At 45.4% G+C, this 20,991-nt stretch overlaps 3 protein-coding genes across 3 annotated transcripts; 2 read left to right on the top strand and 1 right to left on the bottom strand.

Moving 5' to 3' along the window:
* The first annotated feature begins 141 nt into the window (after positions 1-141).
* Positions 142-2,340, top strand: ndufb8 (NADH:ubiquinone oxidoreductase subunit B8). The gene is made up of 5 exons (XM_068736933.1): positions 142-262; positions 478-604; positions 715-814; positions 1,431-1,586; positions 2,176-2,340. The coding sequence occupies exons 1-5, from the start codon at positions 172-174 to the stop codon at positions 2,266-2,268; spliced, it is 567 nt and encodes a 188-aa protein (XP_068593034.1). The 5' UTR covers positions 142-171; the 3' UTR covers positions 2,269-2,340.
* Positions 2,341-2,465: 125 nt separating this feature from the next.
* On the top strand, positions 2,466-12,735 carry sec31b (SEC31 homolog B, COPII coat complex component). The gene is made up of 25 exons (XM_068736910.1): positions 2,466-2,695; positions 3,187-3,434; positions 3,648-3,843; positions 3,963-4,058; positions 4,379-4,519; positions 4,604-4,746; positions 4,837-4,936; positions 5,047-5,208; positions 5,438-5,590; positions 5,690-5,920; positions 6,001-6,075; positions 6,168-6,260; positions 6,379-6,496; positions 6,613-6,791; positions 6,886-7,012; positions 7,196-7,341; positions 7,474-7,647; positions 7,742-7,894; positions 7,995-8,181; positions 8,331-8,729; positions 9,748-9,806; positions 10,171-10,296; positions 10,517-10,636; positions 10,745-10,816; positions 11,399-12,735. Exons 2-25 carry the CDS (start codon positions 3,232-3,234, stop codon positions 11,576-11,578), a joined length of 3,633 nt encoding a protein of 1,210 aa, XP_068593011.1. The 5' UTR covers positions 2,466-2,695; positions 3,187-3,231; the 3' UTR covers positions 11,579-12,735.
* Positions 12,736-15,003: 2,268 nt separating this feature from the next.
* On the bottom strand, positions 15,004-20,604 carry scd (stearoyl-CoA desaturase (delta-9-desaturase)). The gene is made up of 6 exons (XM_068736958.1): positions 20,480-20,604; positions 19,934-20,227; positions 18,817-18,947; positions 18,477-18,682; positions 17,881-18,113; positions 15,004-17,250 (listed from the first exon to the last, which is right to left on the bottom strand). The coding sequence occupies exons 2-6, from the start codon at positions 20,169-20,171 to the stop codon at positions 17,051-17,053; spliced, it is 1,008 nt and encodes a 335-aa protein (XP_068593059.1). The 5' UTR covers positions 20,172-20,227; positions 20,480-20,604; the 3' UTR covers positions 15,004-17,050.
* Positions 20,605-20,991: the final 387 nt, after the last annotated feature.

Raw genomic sequence — 20,991 nt, forward strand, 5'->3', positions numbered from 1 at the left:
CTTTTGTTGTCACTCCCATTATTGCTTTTGTTAATAGTGTTAAATGGCTCGCGCAGCAGTTACAATTGTTAATTTATTATGTTTAGTATGAATTGGTCCTTACGGAGACCCTTACTTCCAATCTTGCGCATGCGTGTTTCCTAGTCTGTCGGACAGCAGCAGCCAGTAAACATGGCTGGAGTTGGATTCCGACGGTGGGCCCAGGCTCTCTCTAAAGGAAAAGGTCCTGGCATTTCGGCCCTTCTGTCGGGATGTAGAGCAGGTCAGTTCCGGTGTAGCTTTCGTTCTGATACATTCCTCTTTAGACACGTGTCAGCGTTTAAAGTGTAAAGCCTCGAATGAGCGTAACCTTGACATGCTAACGTTAGCTTGTGCTAGCCATCGCTACGGCTATTTTGAATGAGTGTGAAGCTATTTACACATCCACGGGGGAGATGGCGGAAAGAATTAACAATCGTGCAATCGTTTGTGTTTCAGCCTCCGGTGCGTCAAAGGGCGGTCTACCTGGTCCGTGCCCGACGTCCCCCGAGGAGAAAGCTGCTGCTGCAAAGAAGTACAACATGAGGGTTGAGGACTATGAGCCATATCCCGACAACGGCGAGGGGTGAGCTTTATTTTGAAAATGAAAAAGCCCGTCCTCTGGTCTCTCTGCTGTTATGCAAAGTAATGTTCAGCTCACGTTTAACTAACTGCCATCGTTGTTGTTTTTTTTAGCTTTGGTGATTATCCAAAGTTACCAGAAAGGTCTCAGCATGAGAGAGACCCCTGGTACCAGTGGGACCACCCCGACTTGAGGAGGAACTGGGGAGAGCCGGTAAGATAATAACGACTTCCTGTGATATCAGGTTCACGTGTGCAACCCATATATTGGCTAAAGATAAGAGTTTATCATCCATATATCAGCACTGGCATACATATCGGTCCACAAGTAAACAAGAAATTGCATTGCATGGGGCTGGTTCCGCCATATTTAAAACGTGATTTTCAACATGAAATCATGTTGTTGCTCATTCTGGTATGAAATGCCAAATATATGTTTGTTGTAATTTGGAAACAATGTCCCACTCTGTACATATCGTGGTACCAATTGTTTAAGAAAAGGGTGTTTAACGTTATGTGTGTTTATGTTGGTTGTATAGCGACATCACGCATACATAATATAATTCCTAGAATGTGCGGATACAACATCGTAGCTTAAGATTTTGACAGTTGTATAGATAACAACATAAAAAACGTATTTCTTAAGTGCACAGTACATCGTTGTTCTCTTTGTTTTTGGGATATTTAGACAGTATTCAGATCAGCTTGATTGTACAGACTCCACTCAGTGCCTCTGTACAATCATTTATATGACAACATAAATAGTTATTACAGTATGTACATTACAGTATAAGAATCTCCATTAATCAGCGATTGTTCTCCGTCTTTAGATGCAGTGGAATTTTGACATGTTCATCAGGAACCGTGTGGATACGTCTCCCAGTCCTGTGGATTGGTCCACGATGAGCAAACAACTGTTTGGTTTCATCGGGTTCATGCTGTTCATGTTCTACGTTGGGGAGAAATTACCATCTTATCAACCTGTTGTAAGTACAGACCAATGCTTGGCTTTATCTCACCCCTCTTGTGTAATGAATTATTTGTTTTTCACTTCATTATATTAACTAATCGCCCCCTATGTTGGATAACTCAACTTACTTTAAAATAAACATCTAGGACAACTTTAAGAAGACCGCAGAATAACAAGTTGTCCACATAAGTTACAAATCGCATACTTTTTCTTTCTACTTGTTCCTTACAAAGTATGAACTGTTGCATGTCTTATGCATTTAATTGGTCCATACTTGTTGTATGTACTTTGCACCTTTTGATCTTTGACGCTCTTGCTCATATATCCACTGCGCGGAGGATTGTAGGTCACAATAAACAGAAAAGCACGCTGGCTTGCATTCTGCAAAAAGTCACCGAGCGCAGTAGGACGTCCTGGTATTTTTGGCGTACTGCATTTGACATACTATGTATTTTTGGACATGTTGAATCTGTTTTTCTGGCATACTAAATAGTGTGGTAGTAAAGGTTTTACTCTCTCTCAGGTGCCACCTGTGGATGAGATGATTTTTGATTGTGTTTTCTATTTAATAACATTTTCAATAAAAGCATTTGTCCTTCTTCCAGGCGGAGAAACAGTATCCCTATAACAACCTGTACTTGGAGAAAGGAGGAGATCCAGAAAAACAACCAGAGGAAGTCAAAAATTATACAATCTAATGACTGCAGTCTGACTCTTACTTGTGTATATATATTTCTGTCAAGAATAAAGACTTGTATTAAGTTACATTCCTCAATGTGTTGCTGTTGTTTTGTGTTTAAAAAGACTGTCAACCTGTCAAATAGTTAACAACTTAACATGCTCACAACTCTTTGATCCTTCGTTATAATGCACGCGACATACAATTTTTACAAAACTCTTTTTTTTTTTTTTTTTGTTGGGTCATCGGTGTCTTCGGGGTTACCTTAGGCCACGACCGCCATATGAGAAATGTCCCCTGTTGGCTACCGTAGCTCAGTGACAACACGGCAAAGTACTTTGAGCGAAAATCCGCCAGCGGCTAAGCTGCTAGCTTTTACTGAGAAGTAGCTAGCTCTCCAGTTTGTAGTGGATGCGGACAGTCCGACTGTGATAACGACAGTTGATGTGAGTTACTATCAAAGCCTTGTGTATATATAATGTCTTTGCTGGGTTCAAACGTGTCTGATACACAGCGCTTCCGTTGAGATATTGAAGCAAGGGGTGGTGGCTGTAACATTGATTGCTAGCTAGAAGCAGCATCGGTTCCGGTTATGCACTGGAGCGGACGTTACCTGTTAGCTCCTATGACTTCCTATGTATTGGCATGCATAAGTAATTAACGGGTCCCTTTTTTAAACCGCTGGAGTGTTTGTTGGGTAGTGGCGGCCATCAGATAATCTGTGTTCAATGCTATAGTAAGTGTACGAGACGTTGTTAGGAGCCGCGACATGCTAACATTAGCTACCTAGCTGATACATATCAGGTTAGTTTCAGGGAATAGTCGGAGACAACCTGTCAGGGTGGCACCTTTTTGTTGGAGCTAAGTTAGAAGGTGGTATTTAAGGTATCTAACCGCGTGTTGTGAATCAAAAGACGTGTGTTATCTCTTGGCGTAGTGGAGTCCGTTCGTCTGTCCGGGACGTTGAAACTTGCTGACGAATATGAGGCTGAAGGAGATCCAGAGGACTGCCCACCAAGCGTGGAGTCCAGCCGAACACCATCCCATCCACCTGGCCTTAGGGACGTCAGCGCAGCAGCTCGATGCCTCTTTCAACACCACAGCTGCCCTGGAGATATTCGAGGTGGATTTCTCAGATCCGTCCCTGGACATGCAGCTGAAAGGGTCATTACCCACCTCAAACAGGTACATTATAGAGATGATGCAAGATGCTACCTGTGTCCATATCAGCCACTGTACAGAAGGGCTTCACTTCAAACCGTTTGGGGCCAGATTTGAAATATTTCATGGCTCATTCCATGTTATATTCTTTCCCTTTCTTTTAATACGTTATGGGCTATTTTTGGCTCTAAAGACGAACTGTTTGACAGTTAACAATTTACTTTTCCTATTCCAAAGGTTGCACAGCATCGTATGGGTGAATTTTGGAATGGGAGCGGACGGTACTGGAGGGAGACTGGTCGGCGGCAGTGAAAATGGCACGTTGACCGTTTACGACCCAGAGGTCATAATGAGCGGCGGTGCCGAGGCAGTGGTGGGGCAGTCTGACAAACACACAGGACCCGTCCGAGCACTCGATTTCAACCCCTTTCAGGTAAATGTCTTCAACCTTTTTGTGTCCTTTTTAGAGGCAGTTTACACGGAAGACTTCGCTTTCCCGGTGCTGCTGTACGCATTATTAATCGTTCTCAATTTTACTTTTCCCTCTCCCAGAGTAATCTCCTCGCTTCAGGAGCAAACGATTCAGAGATATATATCTGGGATCTGAACAACTTCAACAGTCCGATGACACCAGGAGCGAAGACGCAGGTGTGTGTGTGTGTGTGTGTGTGTGTGTGTGTGTGTGTGTGTGTGTGTGTGTGTGTGTGTGTGTGTGTGTGTGTGTGTGTGAGTGTGTGTGTGAGATTTGAGATATCATGAGTTTGTTGAAGTTCACACGCGTCTGTTGTGAGTCAATACCTGAAATGGAAAACCCCGCAACCGTCACATGTTCCCAGCAAGCCATTCATCAAATTTCATCAAAACAATATACTTTGCTAAATATCTTTTTGATCCCGCATCACTATCAGCAGGCATTGTCAGTGCGGTTTTGTTTTTTTGACAGTAACAGCCCGGGTGTCTTCTTTCAGCCTACTGAGGACATCAGCGTCGTGTCCTGGAACAGGCAGGTTCAGCACATCCTGGCCTCTGCCAACCCCAGTGGGAAAGCCGTCGTGTGGGACCTGAGAAAGAACGAGCCCATCATCAAGATCAGTGACCACAGCAACAGGGTTTGTGGCTTTAATGCAACCATCTGCCTACATTTGTAATGTCATCCTAAGTCATCCCAAACCTCATCTGTTGTGTGATTTCAGATGCACTGTTCAGGAATGCTCTGGCACCCTGATGTGGCCACTCAGTTGGTGTTGGCCTCCGAAGATGACCGAATGCCAGTCATCCAGATGTGGGACCTCCGTTTCGCCACTTCGCCCCTTAAAGTCTTTGAGAACCACACAAGGTGAGGCTTGAACGGTTTCTGTTCATTTCAGGGTTTTTTTTACAGAAGAATATACTGTGTTTTACTTTCTGTTGGTGTTTTCCCTCACAGGGGGATTCTGTCCATATCCTGGAGCCAGGCGGACTCTGAGCTCCTGCTGAGTAGCGCTAAAGACAACAGGATCCTCTGCTGGAATCCAAACACTGGAGAGGTACACAGCGCTAACCGCTGCTTCTCCGTCACGCCTGAATAACCATGCCTCGTTATTGTGACTTGGCGACGCCGATGTGGATTTCTCACGCGTCATCTCGTTCATTTCAGGTCATCTATGAGCTTCCGACAACAAACCAGTGGTGTTTCGATGTCCAGTGGTGCCCCAGGTATCCGGCTCTGCTTTCAGCCGCCTCCTTTGATGGCAGAATCACTGTCTACTCTGTCATGGGAGGAAGCTTGAGGACCGAGCAGCAAAGCACAGCCGATAAGGTAGTTGCTGTAATGTAGTAAATGTATTTAATCCCCGACAACTATGTGCTGTGCCGCCTTGTTTGTCCACAAGATGGCGCAGGTGTGAAGGGATTGACGTCGACTAATGAACACCAGTATAACTTGCCGATGAATTTTCTGTCGATCGACTTAATTGCTTCATCTGTACCCCAAAGAGTTGAGCTTGTTTTTTGTTTTGTTTTTTAACTTCAAACATTTTATTTAACAGATATCCTCTTCATTTGATTCAATGGACCCCTTTGGTACAGGACAGGCGCTCCCCCCCCTGCAAGTCCCTCAGCCTGCAGTGCAGGAAACCATAGTTTCCCCTCTGAAGAAGCCACCCAAGTGGGTGCGCAGGCCCGTGGGCGCTTCCTTTGCTGTGAGTGTGACATTAGAATGTGTTATAAGCATGTCGATGGAGAAGGTGTTCGTGACTGATCTGGTGGGTTTTCTCTCCCCCTCCCCCTTCTCCCCACAGTTCGGTGGAAAGCTGATAACCTTTGAGAATCCCAAGCCGCCTCCAGTGCAGAGCCCCCAGCCCGTCCCCAGACAAGTGTTCATGAGCCAGGTCACCACAGAGACGGAGTTCCTCCAGCGCTCCAGGGAGCTGCAGGCAGCGCTGCAGTCGGGCTCCTTCAACAACTACTGCCAAGCCAAGATCCAGAGCGCCAACTCAGACGCCGAGCAGGACATCTGGAAGTTCCTTCTGGTGGGCCCCAGCACGCCCTCTTGACATTGGGACGGTCGGTGTCATTTCATTTTGTGTTAATTCACTTCCTCTGTTTACAGGTGAACTTTGAGGACGAAGCCCGCGTGAAGTTCCTCCGACTTTTGGGTTTTAGCAAAGACGACCTGGAGAAGAAGGTATTCTGCCATCTGATGTTATAAATGTAGCCGTTAGCTGACGTCTGTCACGGTACTGTCGCTCATATCCTGAGTGTGTTGTGTTTATTCAGATTTCGAAATGCCTGGGGAAGAGTTTTCAGCACAATGGACACGGAGTGGATGCCAAAGATCTGGCAGAAAAGATGCAGCGGCTCTCCACCGAGGTCCGGCAAGTCTGCACACAAAATGTTTATATTCAAAACATTTTGTTGTTGTTTTTTTTTGCATGCAATGTTTGCAGCGCTTGTTTACTGTAAAATGTCCTTTTTGTTGTATTTCCAGAGGTCTGATGTGGCTACTGCTGGAGGTGATGCCAGAACTTCTGGTTCTGTGTCACCGGCAGACTTCTTTAGTCAGACACCAAAGGAAAACTCCAATTTCCAGATCCCTGTATCATGCGGTAAATCCCTCATCTGCACACTAAATGAATGATATCTCAATTTAACATATTCAGTCATTTGGTTTTCACGATTGGAAATGTAACGCGTGCATTCGGTGTCGATGGTTCTTTTGAAGACACCGACGGTTTGATAAGCCAGGCGCTGCTGGTCGGTAACTTTGAGGGAGCGGTGGATTTGTGTCTCAACGACGGCCGCTACGCTGAAGCCATCCTCTTGTCCATCAGCGGAGGAGAGGAGCTGCTCAAGAAAACCCAGCAAAAGTACCTGAGCAATCAAAAGAACAGCATTTCAATGGTAAGCGTCTCATCCCATTCAAACTCCGTTTTCGCTTTGCGCAATCGCGGGAAGTAGCGTTTTTAGTTCGATGCGTCTTGTCTCAAAACTGCAGCTCATATCGTCAGTGGTGACCCAGAACTGGAGAGACATAGTGCAAAGCTGCGAGTTAGACAACTGGAAGGAGGCTCTCGCCGCTCTGCTGACTTACGCTCACCCTGAAGACTTCGCCCGTCTGTGCGGTAAGTCGCTCGTGAAGCGTGGTATTCGGCGAGTATTCACAGTTTGCCTGGAAGCCAGGCAAGCCGCGGCATGACCGACGCGGCATAAAGTCTCCCTTTGTACTCGAACCTCCCTGCTCTAATGTCAGCCTCCCCTCCGTCTCTAAATAATATCGTTTCAAATCTGCAATTCTTCTTCGGTAGACACCCTGGGAGGTCGGTTGGAGCACGAGAGGACGGAGAAGCGCTGCCTGCAGGCCTGTCTGTGTTACATCTGCTCTGGGAACATTGAGAAGCTGGTGGAGTGCTGGGCCTTGCACAGAGACTGCTCCTCCCCTCTCGGTCTAGAGGTGCACTCTTCTTGTCTCTGCTTTTGCAGCAACAAAAAAAAATACTGTTTTAACTACACCGTTGCACTGAAACCCGCGCAGGCTGCAGCAGTGACACGTGACCTTCTTTGTGTTCTCTCGTGTATTTTTCAGGATCTCGTAGAAAAGGTAATGATGCTGCGTAAGTCAATCGAACGCCTCCGCAACAGCGAGGTTGACGTCCAGAGCCCCATCCTGGCCGAGAAGCTCACCTGCTACGCCGGCATACTGGCTGCCGAGGGCAGCCTGGCCATCGCCATGACCTACCTGCCCGAGAACTCGGACCAAGTAAGAGCCGTGGCAGCAAGCGCTATTTCTCTTCTTCCCCAAAAAAACGGGTGAATACCGTCGCGGTTTTTCACACAATTCTGTCTTCCTATAGGCTGGGATCACAATGCTGAAAGACAGGCTGTTCCACGCTCAGGAAGAGGCTGCCGTCGGACAGCAGAGGCCGAACTCCCTGAACAGAGCCGATGTGTCCGCAGCCAAGCCCGCTCCTGCTGCTCGCACTCCTATACCAAAAGCACAACATCTGGTATACGCTCATGAGCAATCGAAAGCATTCAAATCATATATTTTGCGAGTTTGAACTTTTCTTTAAATCATAGTGTTATTTCCCCCCCCCTTTACTTTAGAGTCACTACCAGCCCTCTGCTCCTTCCCAGGCTGCCCAACAGCAGCCTCCCATGCCGTCGTTTTTCACCCCGCAAGCTCCAACCAACACCGGGCCTGGTCTGCCGCCTTATTCTCACGCGCTGCCGCCCAGCGCGACCCGCCCTGCCTTGAGGCCTCCCTACCCTCAGCATTCTGCTCCGGCTCCAGGTTTGACGTTGTGTTCTACTTTCAGGTATTTCAGGCAGATTGTAAACCCTGCGTGCGGTGGATCGGACGAGCGGTTCTGGAGATATGTGAAGGACAGACTTGCTTCCTTGCTTTATAGTTAGACTTAACGGCGCTTGTCCTTCCCCCAGGATTCCTTCCTCACCAGCCATTCCAGCCTCAGCCTATGGCCGTCGGGGGACCCTCAGGCTTCGCTCCTCCAGGTCCTTCCATGCCGGCCGCTAACTTATCGGGACCCCGACTCCCTCCTCCGTCATCGACCCCCGGAGGCCTGTTCACCACGCCCAGCCCCGGGGTGCCGCCGACGAGCTTCATGCCGTCTACCTCTTCGCCCACGGGCCCCATGCCACCCGGCTCCCAACCCGGAGCCCCAGTTCCCATGTACCCGGGGGCCGCCCACAACCAGGGGCCCGCGCCCCTCATGGCGTCCGGTCCCTATGCCCCTCTCGGATCGGGGTACCCACAGGGAGGCCCCGGGGCTCCCGCCGTGAAGCCCTTCTCGGCCCCAGCTGTGGCTCCGCCCCCTACAGGTAGATCTCGTGTTGCTAGACTTGTTCCAGATGTTAGCAGGCACTCTGTCGCTGATGGTTATTGAATCATGTTCAGCTGTCCACCTCATTTGACTTGCAGGATTCTTTCCCTGGCTGAATTCCCAGTGTGACCATGAAGGTGACAATGTTAGGGTTGGATATGGAATAAGAGTGCATCCGAATATACACTTGAGTGACCAGAGGAAAAACCTGTACAACACAAAAACACACCTTTGTATTAGATTACACAGCATTATACAGGGTTGGGTTTTTTTCTGGCCACTCAGCGTATTTTGTGTTTGCTTTTGCGGCTGTATGCTTTACACAGTAAACAAAACCCACATCTTCCAGTCTCAAATCAAGACCCTGTAGGTCTTATTCTTCCAGGTTATGAGAAGCAGGTTAACATAGTACACTAATGCATATATGGAAAACCTGAGTACATCTGTTCAAGTACTGTGATCATAACCTGATCATCAGTATTCAGGATGTCTATAAAAGAATGCGTCTGATCTTGTGAGGATGTGCGACGATTCTTTGGGCGGTTCTGAATTCTAAAGAGCAAAATAGATTTTAGTGATTTTAGTGCGGACTGTCTGATCTCACGGGAGTTTTCCAGCTTTCTATTCATTTTTCGTAAAAATGTTTGTTTTGATTTGAAGAATAATTGTTCCGTTTGTCATATTTCAGTTTTTTTTGCAAAGCTCAGGTGTCGAGCAGTTAGCATATGAACGGTCTAGAGGAGACGATTTTCAGTTGACGCATGCATGTTTGAGCTCAACAGGATATTCATGAGCCGCTGTTTGTTCTTCAGCGTTGGGCTGTTGTTACTGTCGAGCGATCATTAGGACGCTGCCTGAACATTTGCCCTTTTTTTTTTTTCTTTTTTTTTTTTGCTGTTTTGTTTTCCGCATAAGCTGCCAGAGTCTTTGGCTTAGTGACACGTAGACTAACCTTAGCTCAAAGAAGTTGTCTTGTGAAAAAAAAAATCCTAATTCTCACTGGTCTTCTGATTTAGGACCCCAGGAGGGCTGGAACGACCCACCAGCAGTACGAGGTGGACCCAGAAAGAAGAAGGTACTTGTGTATGACTCAACTCAACAACAGCTCACTTCAGTCATGTAACGTTCATTCGTTAAGCTGCGCTGATGAATATTTGATTAATAGCGATGAATTTAATGACTGGATGTAATTTGAAAGGGGTCGTGAGCAGTGACAGACACTCAGAGAAATGGGGTTGTGCTCTCATTAACCTAGTTTAACAGCAGCAGAGGCAAACAGGCTCTGATGAACCTGCTGCCTGTTCAGAAACCAGACGGACAAAGAGTCCGATGAACTAAAGCTGAAGTTTAGTCGGCTTGTTGTGGAGTTCCTCCATAAAGCAGCCAAAGAGAAAAACAATGAATAAATAGATTTCTTCAGTGTTTCTTGTATCTTTCAGCTCCCTGAGAACTACACTCCTCCAGCCCCCATCACTGCCCCGGTGATGGGATTCCCCATGGAGGCTCCTCAGCCCCACGACCGTGCCCAAGTCCCCCCCGGAGCCCCCCAGGAGCCCAGCGTTCAGGTTGGTGTGTGTGTGTGTGTGTGTGTGTGTGTGTGTGTGTGTGTGTTTGAGACACGGGGCTGTTATCTGATCTCTCTCTCTCTCTCTCTCTTTCTTTCTCTCTCTCTCTCTCTCTCTCTCTCTCTCTCTCTCTCTCTCTCTCTCTCTCTCTCTCTCTTTCTGCAAAAACACGCTGTCAACACCTCCTTTTTATTTATGTCCTTTGCGTTTCCCTAATCAGCTTCTCCAGCAGCTGCCGGCAGAGAGGGTGGAGCAGAAGGAAATCCCCGCTGAGCACGCGGTCCTCAAATCCACCTTCGACAGCCTGGTGCAGCGCTGTCAGCTCGCAGCGGGAGACCCAGTGAGTCTCACTGTTGAGCGTGTGCGGCTGCATTGAAAATCTAATTCTAGGAGGAGGTTTGGGTTTTGTTGGATATAAAAATGACTTTGAATATTTCCCCTTTTTCAGCAAACGAAAAGGAAACTTGATGATGCCGCCAAACGTTTGGGATACCTGTATGACAAGCTGAGAGAGCAGTCGGTAAGAGATGATCACATGTACACGAGGTTGCTATCAAGGAAAAGGATTTAGCCATAAGTTAAAAGTTAAGTGACTACCCAGACCAATGTACTCGCTATGCCCCGCCCCCTGAGCTACCATGGAGCCCACACTGTCACTAACTGCCCTCCCTGAACAAATGTTAACCAATTTCAGAGAGAAGCAGACAAAAAAAGGTCTACTAAATGCATTCAGCAGCAAAGAAAAGATAAAGTTAGAAGCTAAAGATTAGAGTGTAAAAGTGAACAACCAAGACGATAGAATTAAGGAACAACGTAGTTCCTGTAAAGCCGATTAGGTCTTTATGTACAGCTTCAATCATTACAATTAACAAACATTCAACATGCCTTCAGTAGCTAGCGTAGCATAGAAGTGCTAACACAAAAACAGTTTTGATAATCAGTCATTTATCCAGCAAAAATGCAAAGAAGACACACTTAGGTTTTGGACCGTTGGTCAGACGAAACAAGCAATTTGAAGTGTGTCTTTCATGGGCGCTGTGGGTTTTCTATCGGCTTCACGTCATAGTAACATGCGACAATGTTTCCCCTGCCGATGCCTCAGCTCTCTCACAACATTCTGAACGGGCTCCACGAGATCAGCCGCTGCGTGGCGAGCCAGAACTACCAGCGGGGCCTGGAGGTCCACACCCAGGTGGTCAGCAGCAGCAACTTCAGCGAGATCTCCGCCTTCATGCCCATCCTCAAAGTGGTCATGACCATCGCCAACAAGCTGGGTGTCTAACCCCTGGAGAGGAATGGGGGGGTGGGGCATCACCAACCAGACTTCAGTGTTATCATATTGTTATATATGTATTTATTTCTCTTTTTTTTTTTTGACCTGATGACGTGCTTTGATAATGAGAATAATTACTGACGATATTGCAGATTGTGGTCTTCATCGCTCTGTATTCCTTCCCGGTGGCTGATTTTGGGCAGTGAGGTGGGATATTTATTTTATTTTTTTTTGTCGATGTTGCTGTGGTGAATTTTACGATAAAAATGAATGTATTCTGAAAGTTGTGATTCTGTAAATTCAACGGTTTTGGTGTAACATACGAAGTTTGAATCAAAGGCGGTGTGTTTGTAGTTGCGTTACACTGGTGCGTATTTTTCCTTGATTTTTTTTTTTTTTTTAAGTTTTTTGACTGAATACATGCGGCGCTCTACAACAGAACATCATCCGGGGGGGGGGGTAGCAGCTCCTATACGTCCACAGAAGGGGTGAAGATGGGTGCAAAATTAAAATTGGGTTGATCTTACTATCGATCCTGTCGGTGTAGTTTCTGTAAGGGAGAAAACACACCGATACTGTGTATCGATCACAACGAGCATGACTACCGACTGTTCTCCTCGCCTGCTGTAACGGATTGTGTCCGCTTGTTTTTTTTTTTGCCATACGCTGAATGTCAAGTTGCTGTTTTTTTTTTTTTTTGGAGTTTTTCATTTCCTAGCACTGCTTTTTTCTCCCGATACGTTGTGTGAACGACTGACTCTTTTTACCGTCGGACGTTCTTCAGTGTGCATGTTTTCACATGGCGGCTCATAAGCTAAATAAAAAATCACATTAATTTATGTTGAACTACGAACTAATCGACATCTAATTACTCATCCTTCCACCTACGTCTTATCATTTTTTTTTTTTTTTGTAACTGAAGTATTCGTTTTAGATTAGCTCATACGACGATGTAACATAAATGAACTGACGAACGAGAACACGTGATCTTCTGAGGTTCGCAGCTGGACGTGAAGAAGCTCGGTGCTTCGGTGTATCGCGGGCGACAGAAGGCAGTAAAGTGCCTCCGTGTGCCTATTTTGGTTGCACGGATATTTATACAATCCGCATTCGCTTACTTCACTCATGTCGGTATCTTTTTCAAATAAAACTTCAATTCAAAGGTTTTGAGGCTCGAGCAATTTCTTCAAACATTGACACGTGTACCTTTTTATAATAAGGCGCTATTCAGAAAGGTTATTAGTCATTAATAAGAACAACTTTTACAAAGTGTTGCTTTTATTAGAAAGTGAGCAACCTGTTAATATTTAATGTAAAATAGGTGAAGTAGAAAGTGAGAACTTAATCCTCAGACTGACTGGTTCATTACTCTATAATGCATTCATTTTAATATGTACTACATGATGAAATGACTTCTATAGGTGCTTCCTGGTTGTGTATATGTTTCTATATTCTATACGTTTCGCCTCTTTTCTGTTTTTGCTCATTTGCATTGCCTCACACTACTCCATTCAGTGCTTAAAAAGGGGCGGCGACTTCTTCAGGAGGTGGAGCTTCTCACCACCAGGGTGCGCACAGGTGTGTTGCATTCAATGACTGACAGACTTTTTACCTGCCTGCACAGCAGTGTAACGAATGCCCCGATGATGGGTCCGTTTAGACCGTGTCCCCAGATGTCACAGGTCCCCAGATGTCACATTCGGACATTAGTCCACTTTCACTGCACTTCGCATGTTCTCGTCGCGTATTTGTTCACGCGACCTTCCTCCATTGGCGCAGGAGGATCACGAGTCAGGACCTCGCTGTTGATTGGCCGGTTTGGAGTCACACGCTGTGAGCTGAGTAAGGTTTTTTTTTTTTGGGGGGGGGGGGGGGGGGGGTTTAAACTGCAGTAACCTCCCGTGATCGCCTTCTGGGGTGACGCTCGCGCAATGTTACCTCACCACACATCACACCACAGCAGAGTCATGAGTCATGGTGTTACTCCGCCTCTGTGGGACACCGTAGCCTCAGGAGTTTCATGATCCTGCGATGTGTTGAGTGCAACTTTGACAACTAATATAAAACTTCATAATGCTGCCAAAGTACAGTGAAGTACTTCCATTTCATGCTACTTTATACTACCTCTGCATGCTAAGTTGAAAATGTATCTTGGCAACTTTAGCTGCTTTGCAAATTTACAATACAAAATATAACCAACAAGTACAAGTTGAGGTATTATAGATTAAATAGTAGTTAGCTCCACCTTTACCAATATTAAAGTGAGGCTTACACAGTTGCATCAATAAGTATAACCCAATCATTTTATTAAAGTATAAAGTGTATTTTCAAATGCTACTTTTACTTAAGTAAAACAAGTTTGAGTATTTCCTTTCACGTAACTTTTACTAATGGAAAGGATCGGAGTGTTCCTTCCACTGAGGTCTGCAACTATTATCATCCATGTTAAAATGAATGGATAATCTGTTTAGTCTATAAAACAAGTGAAACATTCCCAGACTCTTAACACTGCAAAACAAGATATTCAAGTTATAATCACAGGAAGAGGAAGTCCTCACTTTTGAGATGGTATCAGGCCTTTTCTTTGTTTTCTTTATAAATGGCTAAAACGACCGACTACTTGGATGAATCGACGGTCAACGTGTACGACGTGACATCCACAAACCATAAACTCCTTGACCTGGTAAGAAAAAAAAGGATGATGTAATGCGCTGTATCTTGGCAGCACACTGGTCCTACATTCCTCTCTGCTTTGTGTAAACCACTGAACATTTCATCGGTCTGCAGTCAAGAGCCAAGAATTGCAGCATTAAATAGTGGTGGGGGGGGGGGGGTATTTTTGACTTATGCACACTTATAAGTCAGCAGCTATCCGGGGAACAGAAGATCCTCCGACAAGCTCCAGTTGGTTTGTTACCAGGAAACTGTAAAATACTACAGTTACCCCCAGCTTTGATGCATCAGTAATAATAACCCTTTAGTATATAGATATATGACATTAACAGCAGCCGTCCTGCTCCACATAACAAGTACTTTCCTATATATAGGAGTACTTCCACAACTGAAGAGCTTCCTCCTCGACACTGTGTAACGACGACGCCTGGATCCAGCCCCGTCAGCATTTTTCTTCTTCACAGCATCAGGATTAAACGCTTCCTGCGGGTGGCTTCCTGTTGTTTAGACCAAACCGGGCCTGCGGCAGGAGCAGCTGTGTCATCCGTGTCACTTCTGACGGAGCCAGAGCTGAGCACTATACGGTCCACGAGTCAGAAATATATTCATATCTGTACCGGGAAATCTGAATTTTTAAAAAAACAACACACATTTAAGAGGAGCTTTACAGGAATAATCTGTGTGTTTAAACCAAGGAAACCAAAAAAAGTAACATTTATATCAGAGAGACACAGAAAAAAAAGAAGAGCAACAACTGTTAATTGTGTGTATTGAAAATATTGTGAATTTTTATTTCAGAATAGAGTACAGTTGAGATTTGACATTATCGTTCAGACTGACAGCCTTCTGGTCCCGTCATTAGGACCATGATGCTTGTGGGCAGCGGGAGTCGTGAAGTGCTCTGATGACGCTCTACCGTCCTGCTGGGTGGGAACCAGTCGGCACATCAGGGCCCGTTATTTTTTTTACAGGTTAAATCTGTTGATTGAACATTTTGCAGCAGGCGTTTTTTTTTTCCATTTGTATTCTCGGAATATAAACTTCTAATCCTCTATTTTAATTTAAAGCACTTTTCTTTTTGTCGATTGTTGTCAATTGGCCTAAATTAAATGTGGGTTTTTCAGAATATAAAAACAATGTTCCATCCGGCGCTTCAGCCTGTAAACATGGACCGTGGTCAGATTTTGGCGCGAAGAAGATCAGGAATGGATGCAAGTCATAAGGCATTAGGTTGTATCCTGACTCTTATATAATAAACAGGAGCTCAAATTTTCATTTATTTTACTGCCAAATGTCAGAGTGCAGAAAGCTGATTAGAGCAATCTTTCTTTTAAGTCAATAAGGGGGGGAGGGGGGGGAACGAAATAAATACATAAATAAGATAATAAAAGCATTCCGCACACCAGAATTGAAGATGAGCGTTAACATCGATGCGCCCGCAATTTAGCAATGACAATCAGCTTTTGTAGGACATCAAAAGGGAAACCCGACCCGTCTCAGAAATCACCACGGCAACAGTTCTGACGATGCAAAAAAGCGACGCGGCTCCACAGTACGTTACAAAAATAGACACGGCTCTGCCATTAAGAGTCACCCGATTAAAAACACCTCACCACGAACACCTACTACAGTATATCACCATGCATGGGTGGCATGTTTGTTTTGTAACACCAGAACTCTGTCACATGACCGGCTGCCACATCGACCAATGAGATCTCTGCTGCAGATGTTTCTGGACAAAAGAGACGGGGGGGGGGGGGGGGGGGACGTGTCGGATGAAAAGAGGAAGCAAAGCCGCTGATGCCCGGCTGAAGAAGCGACATCGACTTAAGTGTGCTCTCGTGGACCATTAGGATGCTTGCGAATATGTCGACAATTGGCACGCTCTTGGCACTGTGATATATTCATTAAAAACACACCAACAAAAAAGAAAAAAAAAAAAAAGAAAAAAGTTGATTAAACATGGCACGGTTCTAAATGTCTACACGTATCTTACTTTTGAAATTGTTTCGGCAGTTTGTATTTCATGATAAATGCCTCGCCTATGTCTGTCTGGGGAATACTCGATCCATTCACGACGCTAAATACAGTATGCGTTTGGTTTTATTTTTTACTACATATTTGGGTACATACTGCGACGCGCTGCACGATTCTCAGGTTCTAAGAAGACGCTCCGGGTTCTCCTCACTCTTCCATCACGTGCCGTGTTTCATTAAAGCCAAACAACTTTGAGCAAAAACATCGTTCAAACTCTCCCGAGATCTTGAACGAGAAATGGTAACAAAACTGTAAACGAGCAACGGCGACCGTCTCCTATAAGTAGCACATCTTATCAGATGAAACATTGTTACTTAGTTATTATTTCCAGAGCTCCACTCCGTATCTATTTTTGATTAATAATTAAGTAATACTTACATAAAATGATCGGCTACATGACTGACCTCCCCCCGCGACGGAGGGATGCGCGCCAAAGTGGCGAAAAAAACGGCAAAATGACGTTTAAAATGTTTCTACTTTCCGATTTAAAGCGTCTTTGCAAGACAATGGTCTGTCTGAACGGAAACCGAGGCTTCACAGAATGTGTGCGTTTTGTTTTGTTTTTTTTATCCATCTTGAACAAATGATTTTAGTTACAGCTACAAAATGTTGTCAAGGCCCTCATGAAGATGACTTTTTTTTTTTTTTTTTATCCTCAGCGGATGAGAAATGTATAGCTGTCAAAGGACTGTGAAGCTTCTTCTTGTCGATAAGTTTTTCCCTCGAAGCCGACATCCCACCAAAAAAAAAAATTTAAAAATGTTGTCGACCTTAGCCACTCCGGTGGCTTCCGTCTCCGGTGCGCTGTAACCGGGCCATGACCAGCTCGTGGGACACTCTCTTGGGGTCCGTGGCCAGGCCCAAGAAGCACATGGCGTCGATGAAACAGGTGGTGAGGTTCAACTTGCAGCCGAACTCGCTCGTCGCATAGTCGAAGGGGAACGTGTGGTGGTAGTTGTGAAATCCCTCACCTGTAGGTTACAAGGGGGGGGGTGGGGAAGAAACCCAGCGGTGAGCAAATCATGGAAACATTTCGACATTACAGGATCACGTGTGACGCTGGTCCAAACTAGCTGGATCAACAAACTGGGTCAATTTGGGAAAAATTAAAAGTCTTCAACGTTCATATTTTCACGGCAGTAAGGAGTCAGCCGGCTTAGCCTAAAACCACTGAAGCATACAATTCTTGTTTTGTTTGTTTTTTCAATTATATTTTCGCCGAACAACTTTCATGAACCGGGTGCCATCTTAGAACATCCAGTTCCATATTCAGGTCTTTCATAACACCCACTGTTGCCGCACCAGTGACTCCTATTGGTCGATCAAGGCGCTAGCATTGTTGTGGGTGGAGGTGGATCGAGTGGGGGGGGGGGGAATAACGCACTAAAAAAATGTTTAAATCAGTCTGCCGTTTGTTTTGAGGTATTACTGTAATTGACTGGTCTAGGCGTAGCTCTTTAACATGCGTCAGACTAACTTTGTGCAGCCAAATGTAGGCAACAGGTGCGATGCATAACTCCTAAGTTTCCAGTCTAACAATTCCTGCTTCAATGGTTTCTTTCATCTTTTTCTGCGTTGTTTCAAACCAGTGCGTTTCATACCTATAGCGCTGAATGTGACGAACTTGTTCTCCCTGGGGTTGATGCCCTTGTCGTAGGGCCTGTTCCCCCACATGTGAGCGGCGCTGTTCACCAGCCAGGTGGCGTTCAGCACCATGGTGTACCTCAACAGAGCCGGGACGAAGTACGCCACCCACAGGGACTCCCCCCAGAAGTACCAAGGCACGGACATGGGGACGAAGAAGCACATGAGCAGCACGGACGGCTTGTAGTACCTGTCGGGGGAAACGGAGTGGGTGGAGAGCAAGGCAGAGAATAGAAATGTTTACTCAGCATAAAACACACACACGTCAAGACGCTGGGGTTTTTTGTTTCCGCGCGATCTCTTTCCTCAACGTGACAGTTTTCATTAAAGTCGACCCCGTGAACCGATCTCAGCACGCACCACAGACGTGCCGGTAATTGTCACCTTGTTAAACCAGAATGACTGCAGACATAACTGCAGCAGCGGGTGGGTTAACAAGTCAAATCGGTCTTTACTCCGCATTTGTATTTGACACACCAGAGACTAAAATAACGAAAAAGATTGTTCACCGTCCACGTCCGACCTTTTAACGTTTCAGTCAAAAGCCACTTACTTCCTTTGAAACATCACAACTTTGTCGGACTTCAGGTCGGTGAGTTCCAGCTTTTTCCCCTTCTCGATGACGTCGGGGTGTTTGCGCAGCATCAGCCAGCCAATGTGAGCGAAGAAGAAGCCGCGGACGGCGTTGTGCGGGTCGGCGTCCGTCTCCGAATACTTGTGGTGAACCCTGTGGTCTCGGGCCCACTCGAAGATATCGTTCTGCGGGGTTTCGGGTGAAGACAAGAGGTTACGTTACGCCTGGCAGACGCGACGTGGTCGTTACGCGGCGATGAAAGCGGCTGTTGTTATTACAGTGTGTGTGTGTGTGTGTGTGTGTGTGTGTGTGTGTGTACCTGAAATGACATGGAGTTGGCTAAACCCAGAAAGATCTTCAGAGGTAATGTGGCCTTGTAGGATCTGTGGCTCCACAGGCGATGAGCTCCTGCAGTAACTCCTAAAGCACTTATGAAAAAACAAAGTAAGGCTGTGGAGAGAAACACAGAAGCTAATTATTTGTGACTCATCCATGTTACATTGTTACAGATGTGTAACTCATTTTAGCTTACAAGGCATTTCCTTTTTTCTTTTTTTTTATATCAAAGGCAACACATTTTGGGGAATTTGCTCCAAGACGACCCCCCCCCCCCCAATGCAATCAGACGATTCACAATAGCATTCCTGCACGTGCCATGTAAAGCTGAAGATCCATCGACATGTAGCCTCTGACTGAACTGGTTCGTACTATAGCCTACTTATCTCACGAGAGAGAGAGAGAGAGAGTTTAAATAAACACGGCAAGTTACGTGAAACTGTGACGGTCACTCGGTAATGTCATTACGTCACATCGGCTGCTGACTGAATGGATACGACCGTTTAGATTTGCTCGCGTGACTGCGAGATCTGTTCATAAGCGCAGCCTCTGTGCTTTTTAACATTCATAGAAAAAATACGCATTCCAATGATCTTTTTTTTATTTTTTAGAAGCGATAAAGCAGAATGCAGCTTGTGTAACCACTCTTTTGTCCTATGATTCTCTTACTTAATAAAGTAACACGCATTGATATAAGAAGTACACGTTCGTGTCATTCCACTGTGTACTTCGCAGCTTTTAAAAAATACTTGCTGTGACATGAAATCTCGGATGATATATATAAATATATATATATATATATATATATATATATATATATATAAATATATATATATATATATATATATATATATATATATATATATATATATATATATGCGCTGATCTATAATCCCACTACATGCACAATACTGGGAGGAGCATGCACAACATCCGTGCACAGCCACCCCTCGACTTGTAACAGCGGTGACATAACAGCTGTAATTTCGTTATAAAATACTGTAATTCCGGCCCCAAATAACCCCCCCCCCCCCCCCCCCCCACCTTTTTTTTTTTTTGTTGTTGCAAAATGACTGTAACAGGTTATGATTTTTACTTACACCAAAGCAAGGTCAGAGGAGATGCTGAAGGGACGAGGGACACGCCGTACGCGGCACCTATATGCAACAGAGTCATCAGAACGACGTTTCTCCACACGATGCTGGAGGGAGGCTTGGGCCCGTCCTTCTCTTTGTATGAGTGATCGAACACGTCTTCTCTGGTGGCTTCTGCGAGGACATTTCCGTTGCTCGACTTGTGCTGCTGCTGCTGCTTCACCGACGCCTCCGTGTCCGTCATCGTGGCTGCGGGTTTTTTTTTTTTTTTGGGGGGGGGGGTGGTTGGTTGGTTTGATGCTATGGGCGGGTAAATAAAAAATGAATAAAAATAAGAACAACAACATAAATCGGTGATATCCGTGCGTCGGTGCGGACTAAAAGCCCGCTGCGCTGCGGAGGAAGAGGATGTAATTGTATCGATGATGCTGACTTCTAGCTGACACAATGTTACCGAAAACGGCTACATTTTTTTTTTTTTTTTTTTTTGCTGCGTTGCGTAACGCTCACGTTGCACCTGTAGAGTAACTTAACGGAAGGTCAATCACTCACCGGAGAGAAGCAGAAGATGTGGGGAAAGAGATCCCGGCGGTGAAACGGAGAGGAATAGGCGTGAAAAGTACTGTAACCGGTGAAAGAGAGAGAGAGTGCTCGTCGGCTCCGCAGCAAACGCAGTTAAAGCAGTGCGAGTTGCGCTCGACCAATCAGCGCTCGGATGCCGCCTCGAACTCGGGCTCTGATTGGCTGCCTGGTTATCTGCTGTTCACCTTTTATTCATTCTTCTGCCAGATGTACGTTTACCTTCTCTGGTGAGCCGCCGCGGCTGTCTAGACATATAGAGCGAGACTGATCTCTGAATGGTCACAAATGTGCATTACATGATATACATCGTGTAACGCTATTATGATTTTATTTGATTTATTTGATCAGAATCAGCTTCATTGGCCATGTATGCGTGCGCATACAAGGAATTTGACTCACTTTGCTCTCAACGTACATACACAAGTTTACAAATAAACAGGAAAAATATTTAAAAAAAATAAAACAAGGACAACAAAAAAAGT

The sequence above is a fragment of the Cebidichthys violaceus genome, unplaced genomic scaffold (assembly GCF_023349555.1).
Source record: "Cebidichthys violaceus isolate CVI_PGR_0920_01 unplaced genomic scaffold, fCebVio1.0.p SCAF_74, whole genome shotgun sequence".
NCBI lineage: Eukaryota > Metazoa > Chordata > Actinopteri > Perciformes > Stichaeidae > Cebidichthys > Cebidichthys violaceus.